The sequence below is a fragment of the Gallinula chloropus genome (assembly GCF_964237585.1).
Source record: "Gallinula chloropus genome assembly, chromosome: 6".
Classification (NCBI taxonomy): Eukaryota; Metazoa; Chordata; class Aves; order Gruiformes; family Rallidae; genus Gallinula; species Gallinula chloropus.
Genome location: NC_140091.1, coordinates 4,212,797 through 4,234,698, shown reverse-complemented (window position 1 = coordinate 4,234,698; position 21,902 = coordinate 4,212,797). Strand labels below are relative to the sequence as shown.

Here is a 21,902-nt window from a genome sequence, read left to right as displayed (position 1 = left end):
TTCAGCTTTAATTGAAGAAATATGATAAAGTCTGCCCCTCTCCATATATAAGAAAGAATGTTTCGAAATACAATGCTCTGTAAAACTTCCTGAATCTCTCCTTCACGTAAAGCCCTATCATACACAAAAAAGATTTTTGTTTTAATACAAATGAGCCACAAAAGCTCTAAGAGCAAGTACATCTTAACAGATAAAGGAATAGGACTTCCCCTTTTTATTTTCTCATTCACTGCTGCCTCTTTCACTGTCTTCCTGCAAGATCAACATTTCAATACTTTCATCAACTGCAAGGCAAGGATAACTCAAATGGTTGCGAATAAAGATTAACACGTTGGCTACGCTGCCTAGTCCATCATAAAAGGCAGAGCTTTACCCAGGTTGTGTGTACTGGTCTTCATAAAATGGGTAGCTTTGGGGGGGTTGGGAGGAATGCTCAGCATTAGATGCTGGTTTCCTGAAGAGAAGTCACCTTTTAGGATAAGGTACAGCTGAAAAAGCTGTGCAGTCAAGGTATCTTGTTATATTTATCTACTATGTAATATATTTGTAATATATTTCCACATCAGCAGTCACTCCTATCCAAATGGATATATCCAAATCAAATGTCACTGCAGTAAAACTGCCCTCTGATGAGACACCCTGATTGTTAAAAAAGACAACAACCATCCTTGTAAAGTGTTCTACACTAGATTGTGTTTCTTACACAGTATTGGTTGTTTGGAGTTGGGTTTTTTTTCAGAAGAAAGACTTCCTTGAAATTATTTAACTCCTTTTTTTAAACTGAGTTTTGTGCAACATTTTCAGGTTTCTTTGAAGAGAATTGTTGAGATAATCCATATTCTAAAATGCCTTAGAAAGCAGAAAAATCCCAGCAGTAAATCCACCTAATTAAGTGGGGGTGTATCTAGCCCATAGGCTATTACCGCTTAATATTTTTAAACATACTATATGTGGAACAGGAGGTAAGCTCTCCTCATTATTTCTCAAATGAAGCTGAACAGATCTAACCCAAATTGCAGTAAGATAAACCAGACAATGTAAGTGATGAAAACTGTGCTTTTTTCCTCTGCTTTAGGGACACTTCTGGCTCATCTGTCCTCTGATCAAGGTGAGCCCGATAAAGCTGAAAATTACACTGTGTGACTGGATTGCACGAGATTATCTTTCCCCTGAGAAGTGATTTATTTTAGTAACTCTTAATGAATAAGAAACTTTCTGCTTCAACATGCTGCTCTTCTTGTGTGGGCATGGTTCCTTATTGCTTTCAGTGAGAGATCACAAAAAAGAAACGTAGATTATGAGTGGCTACATCTTCTTTATGGTTCAAAGACAAATCTGTGTTGGAAGACAGACCTTCAGGGATGTCAACTTTCATAAAAAGGGAAAACTGTTATCATTAGTTTGTAGGTTTAACTGCAAAAGTTACTGGCAGATCTTCCACTTTTTTGGTGTGAGGAAAATCCAGTTTTGGTTTTGAGAGATCTCGCTTTGTAGAATTTGGGGTTTCTTCATCTGTAGATGATTCCAGGAGATGTTGCATATTAAGTTTGAAAATGAGGCGAGGATCTGGTCCAGAAAGAGATGGGCAATTGCAGCTCTCTCTTATTTTAAGAGCCTGTGAATACATAGGAAAACAAATCAAGCTCATTTAAATAAGGAAACAAAGAACGTTTCAGTCAGGGATTTGGCTTTCCAGTAAGGTCTGCATTTGCACATAAATCTTAGTGAGTATAATACTGAGTTTGAGTTGTTACTGAACAACAGAAACAGAGAATTCCTGAGAAGGAATGTAGCAATATGGCAAAACAATGGAAAAAATGGAGAATGAAGAATGACAATCATTTTCACACAGACATTCTCTCAAAGAATGGATAATCTAAATGGTACAGCACAAATGAATAGGAAGTTCTTCCAACTATTTTATGTGGTAACTGACTGTTCACATCAGTACCTTTTACCTTTTAATTTACATTCACATGTAAATTGCATGTAAATTTTAGTTTACATTTACATGTAAATTAAAATGACCACATCAAGAAAAATAAAGGGCTGTGAAAAATAATCTACTTCATCAGGTATTTTCTGTTATTGAAGTAAGTATATATAGATGTCTGACTCAAAAAAAGAGAGGGAGAAATCTCAAACAACCTAACGGCCATTGGACTGTTTAGCACAGAGATCAAGATGGTTGATCACTTATTGTTAAGATCCAGTTACACAAGTGATCTCATGTCTAAGAAGCATTTGACTATGCAATTTGCAAGTGTTCTGAGAATAAAAGTATCCCTAAAAGATAAAAATTTCTCTGGATAAAAAGATTAGCACTAAGAGACCAAACTGTAAGTTACTCCTGCTCAGTGAGTAAATGCCATTGCTTCCATTATACAGGTTAGAAAGTAGAGGCACAAAGGAGCCAAGAATTTCCAAGAGGAAGGAGTCAAGAATTTGCAAGAGAATCACAATCCCTTAGCGCAGGCGCACTCCTCCCTACCCCAGATCATTCTGCCCTGTGGGCAATCTGAGGAAGGTATGAGAACGGGTGAATCTCATGTCTCAAAGGTGCTGTGGAGAAACTGATACAAACCAGTATAAAGTCAGCTGTTTTAAAGGATGCTTGAGTTGGTGTTCATTGCAACAAAGCTGAATATTTTTAATTAGTCCATAAAAACAGGCAGCTCATTTTAGAGCTAACAATGGATAACACACAACTAAGCACTTAGCCTGTGGTTGCACACAGATTTACTAGTATCCATGTATTCCCCTACTAGACCCATTTAAACTAATCAAGAAAAGCAGTAAAGTTCCTGTGCAGTATAAAGCAAAATATATGTGGAATTTTGAAGGGTTCTACACCTCTGCTGAGAGCTATTTTTTCAAGATTTGCAAAATGAACACCAAGAAAACACCAAGTCAAGAAGTACCCTGATACTCAGCACTAATCAGTGGTCACTTCTATGCAGTATTATCTTCATCTTACCCTCAAAGAACAGCATGAAACCACAGCCAGATTAACATCCAGCTTTATTTTTAATCCTCTCATGGAAAAGTAAGTTCAAATATGTATTTTATTCCACTTCTCTCTATAACTGTGGATTCCTGAAAAGTAATGGCCAGACCTATCCTGAGATGTAGCCAGGTGCCTCCTGACCAGCACTAGCAGAAAGCATGTGTTGATTAATTTGTTCTAGATGGACTAAAGAAGAAGAAAGTAACAGAGTTTTCATAGCAGTCCTACCACCTCACTGCTTTATACATACACTAGAGTTGGCTGAAATGTCAAATCAAGTATTCCAGTAAATGTATGCATAAGTATTTGCCCATCATGTTGATACAATTTGGTATTCGTCCACAGGAGACACTGGGAACACTTTAATACAGATTTTAAAATAGAAGTGTAGAGCTTCTTGACTCATTTTTTTTTTTTGTATAAAGAGTACTAAAAGATATTTCTCCCTAACTTTAGTACAGTGAACTGATAAAGAGTGTGCTGAAAATGGCTAGAAAATAAGAGAATTTCAATTTAACAACTGATTTTGGAAAAAGATGCATTCCAGGAATGTAGCAAGAGTTTCTCCAGCTGTTTCTTGCTGAAATGTAGTGTTCAAATTTCTGGATACATAACTCTGGATTAGGCACGCAAATATTCCCCTTGTTTAGCTTCTAAAAAAATACAAATAAAGCTTTCAGAATTCGTTTTTCTACAGCATGACCATACATGTAGTCACCAAATGTAACTGTAGTGCTGAGCACTCTTCTGCTTCAGTGATCAATTAATTTCTAAACTGACATTTATGACAAACCAAGAGTTTTCTCTTATTCCCTTCCAGAACATAAGCTGCTGCAAGACCGCATTTATGTCAAGCAGCATTATTCAAGGCAAACAGAAATATAAAGATTTAGGCTGCATCCTGGAAAGGGCAACATAATCCTCTTTTAAACTAATTTAGCAATTTTAAATCTCTGGTTTTCTTGGCTATATAGTGCCTGGCCTATTTTCACAGTTTCATTTACCTAAAATACTAAACTCACAAGAGCAAAGGTCAAAAACAATACTTCAGAGCTAACATTTTTATCCTTTGCATGTCTTCACACTCTTGCAGGATACAAAGCTTTCTAAGGAGGTAGAAGGCACCTATTCAAAGCCATCAACTCACATGCCAAAAGAAAGACTACAGTTATGAGAATGTCATCTCACTGTTATGTTGACATGTCATCTCACTGCTAAAGACAGCTATGACTACACTCCCCAGTGAAAGTAGCCTTTGTATCTGTCTGTGACTGCCATGCAACACAGGTTAGAAAGCACTCTTTGCCTGACTCGGTTGACTGCTGCTATTTTGTTTTGTGCCAGTAGCTCTGTAACACCATTAAGATGCCAGTAACAGGCTGAGGAGCTTACAATATAATTTTTCCTGAAAGATAAAACAGCCCAACATGGTCAGCTGTACTATACTTTCAAAATCACTAGCAACTTCAAACCCCGTAATTTAATACCGCTCGAGTAAATTGGTTTTTGACAGTGTGGGTAAGAGAACAAGTAAAAGCTTCCTTAATGAAGCACATGCATATTGACAGTGTAATAAGAACATGTTCCACTGACTGTTTATACTGAAGAGTGTTCTCAATAAAGACAGACAGAGCTGAGATGAGGTTAGCAAGAGTGAGTACATAGATTCACCTGGGAACTTAGAGTACTTTAGCACTGTTCTTTTTAGGTTAACCTTAAGAGAGAAGTACTGCTGTTCAGTATAAAGACTACCTGCATGCTTACTGGTTCAGGAGATCTCAGATAAAATATCAGAACTATTGCAGTAACAATATCAGAACTATCTAAGTAACAAAGGTGAAGTTGTTTTTCTTATCAATACAATTGCAGTCACCTCCTGGGAGGAGGGAAGGCATAAGAATTAGGAAGGTCTGCCTCATCCTATTGCTTTCATATAAAGCCTACCAGCAGAGACAAATACAAAAACAAGTAATTTTTAGGTCTCAATATTAATCCTTCATCACTGTCACACATACCAGGCTAACTGCTGCATTGAAACCCCTCACAGTCTTTTCTAGTGCATCCTACCACTCAGGCTGTCAGCCCTCTCAGTATAAAAGTCACATCATTCTCCTGTCCACAAACCAGGCCAAGGGTTAGAATCTCCTGTGTATTACGGTGATTACCTCAGCAGGGCTGACTTACACTCCTGACCTTGCAATCCTGACAAAACCTAAGAAATATCACAAGCATGCCAGGAAAAACAAAAAGAATTGCAAAAAAATAAGAACAACTAAGTTGCAAAATTATTACAATTGGCAGGCATAGGGAAGACAACAGGTTCTACAAATGAAATACTAGTAAAAGATGATGAAAAGAATGCACAGATTTATTACTTGGTGGACAAAGAATCAACTTCTATATAATGCTAATACTTCAAATATTTCACTACATTTTGGCATAGAAAAAATGGTGACAAAATAATTAACAACTTTATGAGGAGGATAGAAGCACGGGTCCATATTTTAAATTCTTATTTTCCCTTAAGATTTCACACTGATAGGGCTTAATGTATAGATCCTAGTACTAGAACTACCTGAAGTAACCTTCTAATCATAAGCACAGAAGAAATACACCAACCCATTCCTGGAAGGGAAGCAAAATAAATGTATCTTCAATATCCAAAAGGCAGCTGCCTGAGGAATCTGCAATAATTACTCAATCAGTAATAAAATCAACCAACAGCAAATGTGAACTTGACAAGAACTGGTCTTGCCACAGTAAATTAATGAACTTTTTTGTTTTTTTAACAAGTTAATTGACCTAGCAAACAAAAGAGAAGCAGTACGGGTGACATATCCCAACTTGGTATTACTCTTGAAATGATCTCAACATGGCATTTCCACAAGAAGGAGTGGGAAATGGGAGTTACAGTGAATCAAAAACAGAATCTGAGCCAACAACATGATGCCAAAAAAGCAAATGTCATGTCAAGATGAATTTTTGTGTCACAGGCAAGGCTCAGTAGATAACCTTCTGCTTCACTCGATATAGCTGATGTATAGCGCTCTATTTGTGCAGCATACCAAGAAAAAGGAAGACAAACTGTAGCAAGCCAGAGAACATTAAAATAAAAGGTTCAGAGATTAACTATAAGATCCTATTGCTTCTCTCTGGCACTACACTTCCATAATACTTCTCTCCATAACAATGGAGCATCCTTCCTGCTACTAAAAATTATAATTTCTTTTTCTGCAAATAAAATGCATTGGACTTCATTAAGCATCTTGCCATCCATCTTCCATGGAGGAATTCTAGGGGATTTCAGTTTCCTATTTAACAGTATATTGTTTGCATAGTTCACAGCCCGAATCTCTTTGAGTGTGAGGGAGAAATCCTTTCAAAACATAGTATATCTTTTTACTTTTACCAGGACAGCACCACATCGTAACTGCTTATAGGTCTCTTATTTATCAATTCCTCAGCTTGTCTGTAGCTTCAAACTGGTTCAGAAAATCAGATTCAAGACCTTTGAAACTCATCTGATGTTCTCCCTGTCTTTTAATTATGTAAAAAGAGAATCCCTGTGATATTCCTCCTCTAATTTACATTTCCTGAGACTGTTAAGTAACCTCATTGAGACATGCCATTTCATTACCAAAAGAAAAGTTCTCACTTTAAATGATCATACCTTATTGTGAACTTGCTTAGAAGTCTGTGGAGAAATGTCTGTGTGGCCTGAGAAGTCAGAAAACTCATCCCTGTTTCTTCCAGCTACAGTAGCTGGCCTAATAATGGATAGTGTATTATATTTAAAATCATTTCTGTTTCAAAACTATCAGCATATGAAACACAACAATGTTCTCAATGGATCTGATACTGAGTCTTAGGAAGTACAGCTTCCTTACAGAGAGATACTAGAGAGATAAAAAGGCCTTTTTTAAAATCTTTGTTCTCCCCCTGAGCTCTGAACATCTAACAGTCATTAATATATGGTAAACATACTGCTTTAAAAGGCTTTAAGTATGTGAACAATTAAACAAAAAGGCACTGGTACTGAACAACAACAAAGCCCTGGGATTCCCATTAAATGCCTGAGACCCAGCTTCAAGGCTGGAGCTCTCAGATGAAGCAGAGTCAAAGCTTCAGACTTGAAGCATCCAACACCACCTCTACATACTTTCATTTTTATTCCACTTTTGTAGTATCAACCTCACTTACCTAGTGAACTTTTGTTAAAAACAGGAAGCTTTTGGCCCCTGCTTTCTCATTCTACTCAAAAGAATGTTTAAGGTAAAAGGCAAATGAAAACATTTCCTCCTCAATTATCTTTTGGAATAGTTAACTAGCCTCCACCACTCTTGCAAACGAGTGCAGCTATAAAAAGATCAAGGTTGCTCCACCTGCAAAACTACAGGAGATAAGACAGAAATAACATGACTGCCAAGTCTACAGAGCTGCTCAGTTATTTAACTTATTTGTTCAGTCCTGGGGCAGAACATAAGAAGTAATTTATTTCATTACCACTTTATAAGCCAGTCAATACCTTCATGAAAGTAAAAGATCCTGGACCCTTTATATTCAATCTAACTAAAACTGAGGCTCTAATATAAGTATCATTTTCTATTTGGCTGCTCTAGTGTTTTACAATATCCATCAAAATAGTCTTACAACCTGTTTCAGCAAAATACAGAATTTGTGTATATTTTTATATTTTATATACAGAATTGTATATATTCAGTCTAGCCAGTTTCCAAGCTCCTACCCTTAGTGTTGATTTTGATTTAGACTATCATTTAGAATACTTACTGCATTCATTCTCATCAAAGCATTCATTAAAATCTTTTTTTCTCCTTTGAAATCAGCAAACACCTTAAGATTTTAGTGTTCCCTCTGCCAATAAATCTTCAACTGCCTTTATCATTTGGAGAAAGACTTAATGTTACTAAGGTGGGTTTTTTCAAAAAAAAAAAAAGTTGTTACCAGTTGGTTATAAGAAAGGGAATTCCCAAACAGAGTTTAGCTTGCTGTAAGCAGTGCTGTTGTGAAGTGCTTTAACACCTTATTTTAAAAATAAAAGACTAGGCAGAAACCAATCTATATTATTTTTCTGTAAATAAACATCTATTCAAAGAAACAGTCAACAAACTAAGATTACTGAACTTGCAACAGTTCTCTGTCCTTAAGGTACCAGTAAGCAGCACATCAAATTAAGTAGCTATCCACTTGGCATTCCTCTGAGAGGAAATCTGAAAGGAAGAACTGAGAAAAGAGAGCAGATTGATGGGCAATTGCATGAATTAGCTCAAGTTCCTTCGAGTGGGGTAAAATTTGCTCCCTAATGTAATGGAACAGAGATGTGAAGAAAAAAGCTGACTGTAAAAGCTACAGAGACCTATCATAACTAGGGCTATTAAGAAATCTTCTGTTGGGGATCTGACATTGTGCTGAGGTACAGTTATCTGAGGTGTATTCAGTCCCATATCAGTGAGAGAAAGAGAACAGGATGGAGTGTTCTCTGTTTGGCAGCCTAGGGCTAGCTACCAAAGCTGAAGAAGTCAAGACATTTTAGGGGTGTAACTCAAAAAGTGGCATCCTAAATGGCAAAAAAAGAGAAAAGAATGGACAAGATCTGTGACACCATCACATTTATACCAGGAATGCCATTCAAAAGTAAAAATACTACACTTTGATGAGACGTCAGAAAGGAAAAAACAAAGCATCCTAGAACATAATTACACTTTACCTGTGATATCTTAATTTTTCCTCATTTAATAAAACCTTTAAGGTTCAGAGCTTTGTAACAGAAAATTTCTGTGAGGATAAAGAGAAAGATAAGCACGATGCTAAAAGAGCAGATTGTGGATCAATACTGAAGCAGCTTGTGAATCAATACCAAACTAATTCTTGCAACCTTCCTAAGAGAAAAAGACACACTTCCTTCAACTCTGCTCACCTCTGGGATAAGGCGGTCTAAGTGCTCAGATCTGTTTTCATGAGAAGGGTGTGTGGAGAGCCACTCTGGTAACTTGGGCTGCCCTTGAATGATTTCTGCTAATTCCATTTGTTGCCAAAATACACTGCTTGCTCGGACATCCACACAAGCCTAAAAAAATTAAAGGAAATACACACAACATTATTTTATTTAAAGTAATATAATACACATTCTAACGGATATTGTATTACAAAAGACAAATTTTAAAACCCTAAAGCCTGTTTAGATGGTCCCCCTCGTACCCAACAGGACAAGGTTATTCTAAAATATTTAAATGCAGGGAAAAACTCATCCAGACACACACTGGATTTGTTCCTTTTGATGTCTATGTAATTCAAGAGAAAAACAGCCACAATTGCCAGCATGTACTTGTTCTTTAAAAACTCAGCTGCATAATCTAAGAGATATTTTCTAGACACAGTAAAGCAGAAGAACAAATTAATCATCTCCACAAATTTAGACAAATTCACAGGAAGATGTTTAGAGTCAAAGATGTAGACTGGTAATAATTTTTACTCAATTATCTCCAAGAATGAACTGTAAAGGCTTTTCTGTAAGTGATTACACTGCCTTTTTCTAGGATATTCTGTGTAATCCACAACAGATTAAAACAGCGGTTCTGCAGAATTCCCATCCCTTTCCATAGAAGCATATAACCATAAAAAGTCAAGGAACACTAACTTTAAGAATGGCATTTGTATATCATCATCAGACTCCTTTATATTTGCATTTATGTTGAGGAGGAAAAGAACAATTTTCAGGTTTTTAAGAAAAAAAGAGGTGAGTACTTAGAAAGTAGAAAAACGACTTCTTTTTTCCCCCCAGAAATGCAGAATTGGTGCTTTATCCTTTTAATTTATTTCATAAAATAATTATTATAAAGAGATTACTTACACAAGCAGAGATATGCTGATATACCACTTTGTTATTATAACATCTTAGGTACTGCAAAGCAGTGAGCAACCACACAGTAATTATACTCTTAATCATGAATTCTATTATTCCCTTAGATGACTTTAAACTACAAAAGTAGTTTCAATCTCAGAATCAAAGTTAATTTAAAAAACTCTTCTTTGAAAAAATATTAATAATTATTAACAAATTTTCTTTATGAAATATTAACACTAGATGGTGCTGCTCTCACAGGTATCTAACCCTTACCTAGCTCTATTGCACTGAAATAGAAATGAGAGTTGGTTTGGTTCTTTAATTTAGAATTAAAATCCACAGGGACAAAAAAAAGTGTCTGAAAAATTATGAAAAAAACGCTGAATAGTTTCTGACCTAACTTTTGTCTTTCTTTAGTAAAGCTGCATTGTTTTTATGGCTGTATTTAAACTAAATCTTTACAGTCTACAACAATATTTATATACTTTGTAATTACATTGTTATGAGAATAGATATGATAGATCAGACTATTTTAGGTGCACTGCAATATATTAAAGCATTCCTCAGAACTTCTCAAAATATATGGAGACTAAATGAAACAAAAATCTAAAAGGCAATTTCTATTTTTACATAGAATTCAATATATCCTACTTACACAAGTCCACTGTTTTGCATTTTCATAAAGACATAGCTCTTTCTTCCAATAGTAATAAACTACATATAAAGTATACAGCACAGTTAATAATGCACAACTTTATGAACTTCAATGTTCTTTCTCACAATTTAGCCAGAATGACTTTGTCTTTCTTTACAACTGTTTTGTTCCCCATTACTTCTTTACATCTCTTTAAAAGTTTGGGAACCCTCTGATGCACAGCTTACGTTTGTATGAAGTGTGAAAACTCCCTCTGACTGTGAAACTGAAAAATGTCTGGCAAATTGCTAATAAAACAGACCAGTTTCAGTTACCTTCGCTGCAAACTGAAGTCCCACTTTATCAGCTTCAGCCTCCAATCTTCTGCTGTATGGTCTATCAAACATAAACTGCAAGAAACACAACAAAGCTTTGTTTCTTGGGACTGAAGCTAGTCCATTGTAATTATTTTTCTAATCTTGTAAGAAAAAGTGTTTATCTGTCACATTTACATTTCTTGTGATCAGTATTGAATTTCAATAATGGAAATAAATATTATCCTAAATGTAACTCATTGACCCTGTATTCACTAGAAATCAATTTCAATTATACATATTTTCATGGCCCCTCTCATCAGCCAGTCCACAGCATTTTGCAGTACCTAAAGGGTCAATGCCAACAGTAAACGATTTTTTTTTCACTAAATTTTATTTGGGATTAAGATTTTTGTAGGTATATAAAAATTGGTGATAGGATTTTTTTACTATATGTAAAAAACTCCAGTGGGTCGCTTACACTTTTCTAATGACTGCCTTTACACCTGGTGCAATCTATTTGGCATGGTGAACAGCCCATAGGATGGAATGTAGCCATAAACATTTTCATGCAGAAATCACACCTTTGTCATGATTATTCCCCCAAAACAAGTTGCAAATTGCCCTTGGGAAATCAAACTAGAAAAATCTGACCAACTCCTCTCCCTTTTTCCTAAGGTAAGACACTGTATTAACACACACTAAGAAACAGTGGCAATTTTTTCAAATGGTTATTTAGTCATCTAATTCAGGATCTTCTGGCATATATAATTCATGTAGATTTGGACAGCCTTGCCCTACTATATCAAGTTACAGCACATGCAAATCAGGACCTGTTAGAACACCCTGCTCCTGAAGAGATAAGGAATATGTCACAAGACTCTGATTTGGGCATTGATTAGGCAATATCAACTGAAGAATGGGGCTGTGCAAGGTTAGCAAAGAGAAAAAAGTTCTATCAGTTCTTTATCGGGTTATAAAAATGTATCTTCCTTACAAGTTCCAAACAAAAAAACCCCCCAAAAAACAACAAACCAACCCACCACAAAAAAACAAGCAAACAAGCAACCCCAAATCAAAACAGATAGAAAAGAAAGGCACCAAAGAAACGGTCCAATCCCTCCAGTACATAAAGGTATATTTGACTTTTTGCCTCTTTCCAAAGTAGTCCTTACTGTTTTTCTTACTAGGTCAAAAATAAAAGCCAATTAAAGCTGATCCTCTACAGATATTTTTAAGTCAAATATGCTGGTCTGTAGATGAGGTCACTTTCTAAATTCTTAGTTTCATAATAGAACTTAACCATTGCAATTGTAAATATATTTTAAATCTTCTGATGTCATTACTTGATGTGGAATACATATATTTCTACTGCCTTGAAAAGTCCTCCAGGTCTACTGGAGTGTAGATGGCACTGGCACAGGGTGCCAAGAGAAGCTGGGGCTGCCCCTGGAACCCTGGCAGGGTTCAAGGCCAGGTTGGATGGGGCTTTGGGCACCCCATGGCAGGGGATTGGAACTGGATGGGTTTTGAGGTCCCTTCCCACCCAAACCATTCTATGATTCTGTATGTTCACTAAATGACAAAGTCTTGGCTACTCTGTCATATATTTCTGAAGCACCATTTCCCAGTTAGTCAGATAAACTATTTTTTTAATTATTAAACATTTCTCACACAGGGATATGAAACTGGTAACACTAACTGGAACAGAGGCTTACACAAACAGGCAGTTTTCTATTGCTCTGGAGGAAACAGACATTGCACTCCCGGGTGACTAACAGAAACAAAGATTTCCACTCAGCATCCTTTGTAGGTGGGATGAAAGCTTTGCTAGTATTAATCACTTATTTGTTCCGCAACAGGTATGGATACATTTAATGTTACTGAAGATAAGTTTGATTAGAGTTTCAAACCGGTTATTATTGTACAATATCTCATTTATGATAGATCTTTTCTATAGCACACCATGCCTATGAGCCTAAACCCAGATTCCATTTGCAATATAAAGCAGAACTCTGATCCGCTATGCCAAAATATCAGTTGCAGTTAGCCTGGAAGAGGAGAAAAGATGCTGACAGGGAGTAAAATCTTGCTGTCTAAATTATGAGCAGTCTCAAGATTGATTCACACTTTGCTTTTTCCAAATTCAGCTCTTCAAAATGCTGGCTAGCATTCATCAATGAATTGGTTTCTTAGCTACTTGTACAAATATCCAAGCTCTTTAGAGATAATTTATGTTCAGAAGCCACACATCTACCCATTAGCATAAGAACTACCAAAACAGATTGGTTATGTTTAATTTTATGTTTTTGAGGAACTGGAGGAAATCTCAGAAAGAGAAGTCAAAGAGACCAAAGAGCTCTTTCAGTTAAATTCAGACTCAAGGTTGATGATAAAAGTGAAATTTCTTTAAAAAAAAAAAAAAATTAAAATCCACTTTTTATAAAAAGAAATGGATAGGTAACTGCCCAGAAACAGTGAGTACGTTAAACCGCTGAAGAAAAATTACACCAGAAAGCCCCTGAATTTTACTTCATTGGAATACATGCTGTCTGAAAAGATTATTTCAGTAAGTTTTATTACAGCATGGTTTATACTTTAAAAGGGTGTTTAAGTTCTCAATTTTCTTATCTTGGAAACCCTCCTTACCACCAACAATCCATTTAAAGACTTCCATATAGTTTATCTGCTTTAGAAAGAGTTTAACAGCTACTCAGAATAAAAGCATATACATATACAACTGTACAGGGTGAGCTACATTTCAAAAAGACAATCATCTAACTTAATTGGCAAGGAGGTACTCAGACCCTGCTGAGCTAAACACAGTCATCAAGGGAAATCTAAAGTTCTTCAAGACAACAAATGGAAATATGTATCAAATACAGATTTATAAAACCGTATTTCATTCAAAACCATACTCAAATATTAATTTCAGTTTATAGTAATTCTCCTTTTGCCTTTTTCCTCAAACATACTATTTAGTGATACTACCTCCCCAAGATTAAAAATGTTTTTCCATGGAACTCAGGAAGGGTAATGTAAAACATCACTCTTACCTCCTGCAGCTTGCTCTGAATCCACTGGCCAAGAATTGCCAAACTATCACGGGGACAGATGGCCCAAATCATAGTGAGAAAGATGAGTGATAGAAAATCCAAGAAGTGAACCAGGCTGGCCTTCTCCGCCTGCAAACCAAAATGGTCCCACGTTCATTCCTTACTGTCTGATGTTTCTTTAGAACATAATAGAATTTGGGAACACTGTAAAAATAATTACTTGGTTTTCTATGCAGCTAGAGAAACAGGGTAAGCCCACGTTCACCTGCTTGCACAAAAAAATCCAGTTAAATACAAGGTACTTTGAGTCTAGAATCCACACCACCTGCTTAAACACATCTGGCACAAATACATTTGGGCTATCTCCCAATTCAAGAGACACAAAGCTTGAGATAAGATGATGGCAGCATGCAGAGTTCTTTGGTAAGGAGTCCATGAAACACCTCAGTTGGAATGAAAAACCTATTAAAAAAACCTACAAGCCTGTTTTTTACATTAATTTGAGAAGAGATAGACATAATTTCGACAGGAACACTAATGGGATAAGGGGGGACTAATACCTTTTTTTTTCCTCTTGCATTCCTTTAATTTCAGAAACTAAGAGATCCTGAAGAAAGAAACAAATGCTTCTGTTTTTCATAGTTCTATCTGACATGCAACAAATTGGTCTGAGCACTAACGACCCAAATCATATAATACTTTTCTCTATGACACTTGGGTGACACAGGTTCCATACAAACAAGGCAAGTTCTTTTTATTATTAGATGTATTTTTTTAGAAGTTTAACAAGTTAGTTGGCTCAACTAAACCCAAGAAACCATGATGTGAACCGCTGCTCATCCAAAAATCATACGAGATACAGTAAATCAGTTCTCCTATATTTCCACTGCCTTTAAAATGTATTTACCCATTTCCAAATTAGTTTTACAATTTTAGCAGGATCTTTATGTTTACATGCTTCTCAAACTGATGGATAGGTAATGAATACAATTTTTTAAAATGACATGCACAGAAAGAAATCAATTTGGAGGCAAAGAAGCACTTTCTAGCAGAACACCTCAATCTAGGACAGTATGAGCCATATTTCTATGCCACCGTCTTTTTTCATAGTTGGACCTACAAAGCACAACAAAACTATTATAACCATTCTGCTCAAATAACAAACTACCAATTTCAGCACATCCATATCAGGCTATGGAAAAATTAAGCCTGTGAAAGCAACCATCTGTAAATGCAGAATCAAGCTCCAGACGTTCTAGAATCTGGCATTCTAAAGCCATGTGCTACTGTAATAAAAATATAAAGTATTTTAGAATAATTTAGTAAAGTATATCCACTTATGTAGATATTAGCAAGTCTAGGAGTAAAAAAAAAGAGTTGCTAAGTGCCTCTAGTTCTGTATGTCTGCAATATAGGTGAAGAGGCACCTGCAGCCGAAGTTCTAAATGACTGTTGAGTCACAATCCCTCTGTATAGTGATGAAAAAAGCACTGGCAGACTTTGTGTTAACACTGACTACTACAGGACCTCTGACAGTTATGAAGTACTACTACATGACTAATAAGGACATACTGTATCAGAATACTCTCATTTCAAACTCAATTTTTCATTAATTAGAAAGCTTCACACTGAAACTTTGGTTGGTAGTGATAGGAAAAAAATCTTAATTAAAGTAATTAGAATTCATTTAAGAATTTCAGACAGCTTTCTTTAAATACTTACTGCATGTTCCAGAACAGCGTGAGCTATTTCATGTCCCAAAATGAAAGACAGCTGATGAATATCAGAAACTGCATTTAGCAATCCAGTGAAAACAAACACTTGGCCATTCTGTAAACAAAAAGACAGTTAAAAAAAAAAAGTAGAAGACACATAAAATGCTGTTTCAATATTTCAATACAAATAATTTTTATATTGGGTTCAACTTACTGGAAACACGAAAGCATTTACTTCCGATTTGTCTACCACATGGATAACCCACTCGACATCCAAGACCTGTGGGATGTCCTTATTGCTTTCCAGTAAATGACCAACAATTTTCTCCACAACCTGATAGCGTGCATCTGTCTCAGGTAACATCTGACTTTCAAATTCCTCCATCCACTGGGGAAAAAAAAAAAATAAATAAAATCACTGGTTGCCATGCAGAAGAAACACACAAAAAATTACTAATTGGTAAACTAATTTAGTGGCTACACAGACCCCAGTTCAATCTAAGTTTGAATGCATTTTTCTTTTACATAGCCAAAGCCGAGATATTAGATTGAGGCTTTCAGACCCACAAGTTAAGGATTAATAAATTTAAAATAATGTAAACTTAGCACAGATCAAAATTAAAATCGTATAAACCTGGTCCTACAGCCTCCTGTATCTGACGTTTTCCTAACACACAGTTAAACTTGGCATCACAATTTGGCAAACCTTTCTATGCCTTCCTGAATTTCCCTCTGAATTTATAATTTTTCTGTATCTTTGTACTTCTATTGTAACTCGTAAGACAAGTTTACACAGAAGATGTAATTTCACTATATCTTTATACTACTTTTGCTACGTTCTTACCTCACATTCTCCATCAGATGGAATAAAATTACATTTATACATGACTGGATTATTAAGTCTCACTGACCTCAGAACAGAAAATCACAGAACTCAAAGCTACAGAAATTAGTGCAATGGACAGGTTAAAAGAAATCAATTACAGAAAAATGAGTTGATCCAATGAAAAAAAAAATAGAATTGAATGCAGGTAGAGAGTACTACCTTGGAAAGTCACAGCTTAGAAGACTTTAAACAAGTGCCAAAGAATGCTCAAGTCAGCACAAGAAATGAGACAGATCTGAGCATACTCCTATTAGCTATACTTTCATTGCTTCTACCAGGTTTTTACATTTCTTGTTATATGACAATAACACAGTTAGAAATGTTTGCTACATCATATAATTTGTTCTTTAACCATCATGTGTCACTGAATGTTTTGCTGATGGAAAGGGAGCTCTTAAAAAGGATGGGGACACACGGAAGGGGAAACTGATGGGGATGGTCTGCAGGGTTGTGAGCACGAAATTCAGAACTTGTGAGGACATCACTAAATTTGTTTGCCCGTCTCATCAATCGGACTATTTAATCACTAAAAAAAAATTAACAGTTTTAGAGCCCCTTGAATTATTATTATTTTTATCTTACCATATTATACTCCATCTGTGAAAGTTCCCTAAAATGTTCTTTTCCAAAGACCAACAGCCGAGGGCGTCCAGTGATGGGTGTCTCCTCCAAGTGAGTAAAATAAAACACAACAAATAGAACTCCTAAGCTGCTAAGACCCAGGAGTATCTTCCATTTATTTTTCCTTGCACTTTCTTTAAAAAGTTCCCGTTTATTAGGAGGAAGAGCCTTCCACCATTTTCTTATGCTCCTGTAAGATACAAATGGTGTCCACTTAGAACATAGTTAAAAAGGAATTTGTGAAGTGCCTGCCCCTGCTGTATTCCCTATTACAGTCTCACCTCACATAAGAGCTTATGGAAGATTATACTCTAACTGGCTTCTACTCCACTCCATTTCTTCCCTCCCACAGGAGAAGAAGGAATGTGTCTTGGTTCATCTCCCTCTACCACACATAAATGAGAAGGGCAAAAGATACATCTAAAACCTGAGAATGGAAACAACTTCTTGTTGAGTAAATTATCAGTCCAGGCCCCAGTCCTATAAATCTCTGCATAGATATTAAAATAAAAACACTACAAATACACCTACCGCCCTCCAGAAACTCATGCACACATCTTTGCACAATGGAGTCTTGCACTGAGAGAGAGAAAGTAAAATGGTATTTTACCTGCCAAGAATGATAGCAAGTAATTTCTGAGCTGGTTTAACAATAATCCAGAAAAGACCAACTGGTGCAGCCTGAAATGATGGTGATGTGTGAAAAGACCTTATTGTCTGAATGCTCAAAGCAGAAAGATGATGTGGGAGTTGTCCCACAGAACTGATCTGAAGGGATTTGATCTTCACTCCCAACGGCTGAGAAGACTGGAAACAAAACCTTCCTGAAGGATGGTGTGCATTTTTGTACACTTCTGTATCTGGGGCATTCAAAAGGCATCTCAGCCCTTTACTGATGAAGTTTCTGTAGGGGTCAGGACTTCCAGTCAAAAAACAGTTTCTAGTATTTCCACTCAAATCCAGCCTTTGGCATCTATTTTGTGTACAAATGACTTGAGTATGGCAATATCCAGCGTAACACCTAGAGAGAATATTGCACTTCTGCTGCTTGGTCAAAGAAGCCAAATGAAAGAAAGTACAGTTCCTGCCCAGCAACTTTAGACCGCAGTTGATACTCATAACTTCTTTGGTTGGTTACCCTGAAACAAAGAAAAAGAATAGCAGAGTTCAGAAAACCACCCAAAAACTTAAACCCTGAAACATTATATCATTTCATCCAAAAAGAAACCATGTTTGTGGTTGTTTCTTTGGTTTTTGGGTTTTTTTTTTTGGGGGGGGGGGGGGGAGTGTTTTTTTATTGTTGTTAGGATTTTTTTTATTATTTTAGGGGTCAGAAGAGGCCTCCAGAGATCATCAAGTCCAATCCCCCCACCAAAGCAGGCTCCCTAAGACAGGTATTTGATTGCCAGCAGTTGCACTGCACATAAATGTCAGTTACAACTACACTCTGCTACAGTTTTAAGGTACCAATCTGCTTTGAACTGAGAGTCACTGTCTTGTATGGCTGAGAACAAAGTAAAGCGTTATGTTTTCTTTCGATTTTATCACCACCAGCTCCGTTGTACAAGGTGTGTGTGCACCACCCCATTCCCGTGCTGGCCTCCTCGCCACAAGTGCACACACCTGGGAAAATCAGGATCTACGGAGCAGTTCGAGGATACTTTGCTCTCGTACGCAGGGCGCGTGTCTGCACCCGGCCTAGAAGCCAGACAGCTCAGCACAGCCAACCCGAGCGTCTCCCAGCCTGTGGGCTCCAACTCCCGGGGCATGGCAACGCCTTCCCGCCGGGCAGGCATCGGCACCCGGCCACCCCCCGCCCGAGAGGCCCCGCGGCGGACACTTTCGCCGCTGGCTCGAATGGCGGCCTCCACTTCCCTCCCCACGACCCGCCAGTATTGCGGCTCCTCACAGAGAGAAACCGCACCGTCAACTCCACCCCACTTTTCCTCGTCCTCCCTTTCCGGCACCTGCCTGACCCCCCGACCTCGGTGCTGGCGATTATCGTGATATGGGCAGACGTGAGGACACGGGGGAGGGCGGGGCGAGGGGAATCTGCGGCTCCCGCCCAGGGCCGGGGGAAACAGCTCTGGCCGCCCCGCCGCCACTGCGGGACGTCCTTGGGATTTGCTTCGGGAAAGACCTCCTCCGCGCTTCCCTACTCACCACCCCGGAGGCGGCGGAGGAGGGGTCTGATCAGGCCGTCGCGGAGACGCCGTCGACGTTAGGCCGAGGCGGAGGGCGGGAGGTGGGACGCGCCCGGCACCGCCCCCGTTGCCTGCTCGGTTCCGCGCCCCTTCCCTGAGGCGGCGGCCTCCGGACCTCGCGCCTCTTCCCGCCGCCTCTCGCGCCCCCTCACAGCGGCCCCTGCGAGGCTTCCGCCCGCCTCAGCCGCGAGCCCTCCTGGCGCGCGAGATGAGGCGGGCGGCTGAGGCGGCCGGACCCGCCATTTTGTGGCAGCCCCGGCGGCCTCGGCTCGGCCGCGGAGGGCGGGGAGCGCGAGCGGCGCCGTCCCTTCAGGAGGCGCCGGGCCACGCTGCCCGGCCCTTCTGCGCGCCCTTCCACTGGCGTTCCTGTGAGGGCTTTGCCCTGCCCCACCTCACTTCATGGATGGGGGTCAGCCCTGATTTCTCTGTCTCTAAGCCTGGCGATTAAGTCCCGAGCCAGACCTTCTGCTGTGACAGTGCCAGGTGGGGAGGTGATGTTTGGCCTTTCCCAATCCTAAACAAATGACAAGCTCCTAACCTTAGTGTAACTTTCCACCCACTTTTCTATCTGGCAGAAGTATGTCTTAAATTATGTGATGTGAAAAACAGCTTATTTGCTGAATGAAAGGGTGAGGCTGCGGTATGTGTAGTAATGACAGGGCAGCCCATGCATCATACAAGCCCTGAGGCTTTGCATGTAGATAAAGGCTCTTGTTGCGAAAGGTAAAGAAAGGTAGATCTTTGCCTTCAGTAGTCACATGTGCTGTGCACGAGTGCAGTACAGTATTGTTCAGTGTTTGCAGAGGTTAATCCCTTAGTCCATTCTTTTTTATTATTGAGACCCTCTCCCGTGATAGTTCTTAAGCGCTGATGTCTGCTGCCAAGGAAAACAGATAGTGATCAGATCTTGGGAGTCCAGGACAAGAAGAAACATTATGTAGCGATAGGCAGAAACTTTGGTTTCAGTAGAGACTATTCCTTTGAAGACCTGCACAGCCTCCATTATGAGAAGCGTGAAGAGTAAAATCTGTCAGTCAATTAGCACAGCATTAATTTTTGTGACTGTCAACTCCAGTCACAAAAACAGCTGAGCTGCTGCAGCAGCAAAATACTTTCCCTAACCTAAGGCCCACATGTGTCCCAGCTGTCAAGAAAGAACTGAGACGGAAGCTCTCAGGAATGTCTCCTGATGCATAATGTCCTTATTTCTTGGACTGTGTATTTTCTTGCCTTACTGCGTATTTTCTTGCCTTCTGTATCTGTATCTGTTTCTAAACCAAGCATGAAAGCTTTCTACAATTTCTTCCGTGAAGCAAATGTCATTCTTCCACCTCACAGAGTGTCCACTCTATTTCAAGTCTGCTGAAATATTTTTTTCTTTGCGTATTTCTTTTTGGTTATTTCTTTCTCCAATTGCATTATTCAACTCTTGTGCAGAAAGGGTATAGGAGCTGTTTCCACATTCCTGACTCACCTAAATTCCTGTTAAACTCAATGGATGTTTTGAGTGTGCAAAGACAGGAATAAAAATTGTGTTCTACGTTTGGCTCTTCTAAAGTGGCATCACTTATAATTAAAACTTCAAAGCAGACTGGCAGTAAATAAAGCACAGGTAATTACAGGATCTATCAGATACCAACACTAAATGTCTCTCTATATGGAAATTGATAAACAGTTGAGCAATTGGATAGTTGTAAAGCGATGTTTTTCTCTAAATAGACATAGTGAAAAAATATTCTAACTAGTCTTTTATGCCATGGCCTGTCACAAGTTTCAATCAATACATATGCATATAGCCATTTTCTTTCTGAGGAAGGAAGAGACAAGCTTCTATGCTTTAAATAGGTAGGTTGAGTTGTTTTGTAGTTGAGATTTTGCTTACTAGCCTCATCTCTTCTTCAAAAAAAGACAGTTACATTTCTGAAGAAGACTGGAAGGCAAGCTTCTGTGTCTTAAGACTCCAGAAGACCCACTTGGAGGTCGTAAGTGATGTATATGTTTTCTGATGAAACTCAACATGGCACTAAATTTCATTGCCAAAAAACTTATCTGCAGAGGGAATTCAGATCATGAAGCATTTCCACAGCTCTTTTATTTTTTTCTTTTTCTCCACAGATGCATGTGAAACACTTGTGAACTCTGTGCATGGTAGGATGGAGCTTACAGTCATTTGCCATTACCTGTATCCAGATCTCTGCTTCAAGTTGTTGTGGAGGAAATCATTTAATATCAAACCCCTTGACTGACTAGGTATGAACTTACCAAAGCTTTTGCACTCCACATGCACTGTACTGAACTGAATGAGATTTCATATCAAATTATTCACACAAGCAAATAGGAAATCAAATAAAATAATGAAAAGCAGTCAGACTACAAATGTAAAATAAATTATTTTTCTGTATGTTCAGGTACTGAAGTATCCCTTTTGATCATTATAATTAAAACATTGTTAGTTAAAATGTTCAGTCTTCAGGTTCAAATGAAAGTCATAAAATAATAAAATATTTGTCTTTTATATAAATCCAAGCAAAACCTTAAGTATTAATTGATGGTTTTGTCATTTGAGTTTCAGTGTAATTCACTTCTGCTCATGAGAGTTGGGC

The 21,902-nt window shown here is 38.1% G+C and overlaps 1 protein-coding gene across 1 annotated transcript; it reads right to left on the bottom strand.

Moving 5' to 3' along the window:
- Positions 1-1,169: 1,169 nt before the first annotated feature.
- OMA1 (OMA1 zinc metallopeptidase) lies at positions 1,170-18,214 on the bottom strand (the record flags this gene model as incomplete). The annotated part of the gene is made up of 8 exons (XM_084265910.1): positions 1,170-1,615; positions 8,943-9,092; positions 10,839-10,913; positions 13,874-14,002; positions 15,596-15,703; positions 15,803-15,976; positions 17,057-17,285; positions 17,706-18,214. The coding sequence occupies 8 exons, from the start codon at positions 18,212-18,214 to the stop codon at positions 1,397-1,399; spliced, it is 1,593 nt and encodes a 530-aa protein (XP_084122036.1). The 3' UTR covers positions 1,170-1,396.
- Positions 18,215-21,902: the final 3,688 nt, after the last annotated feature.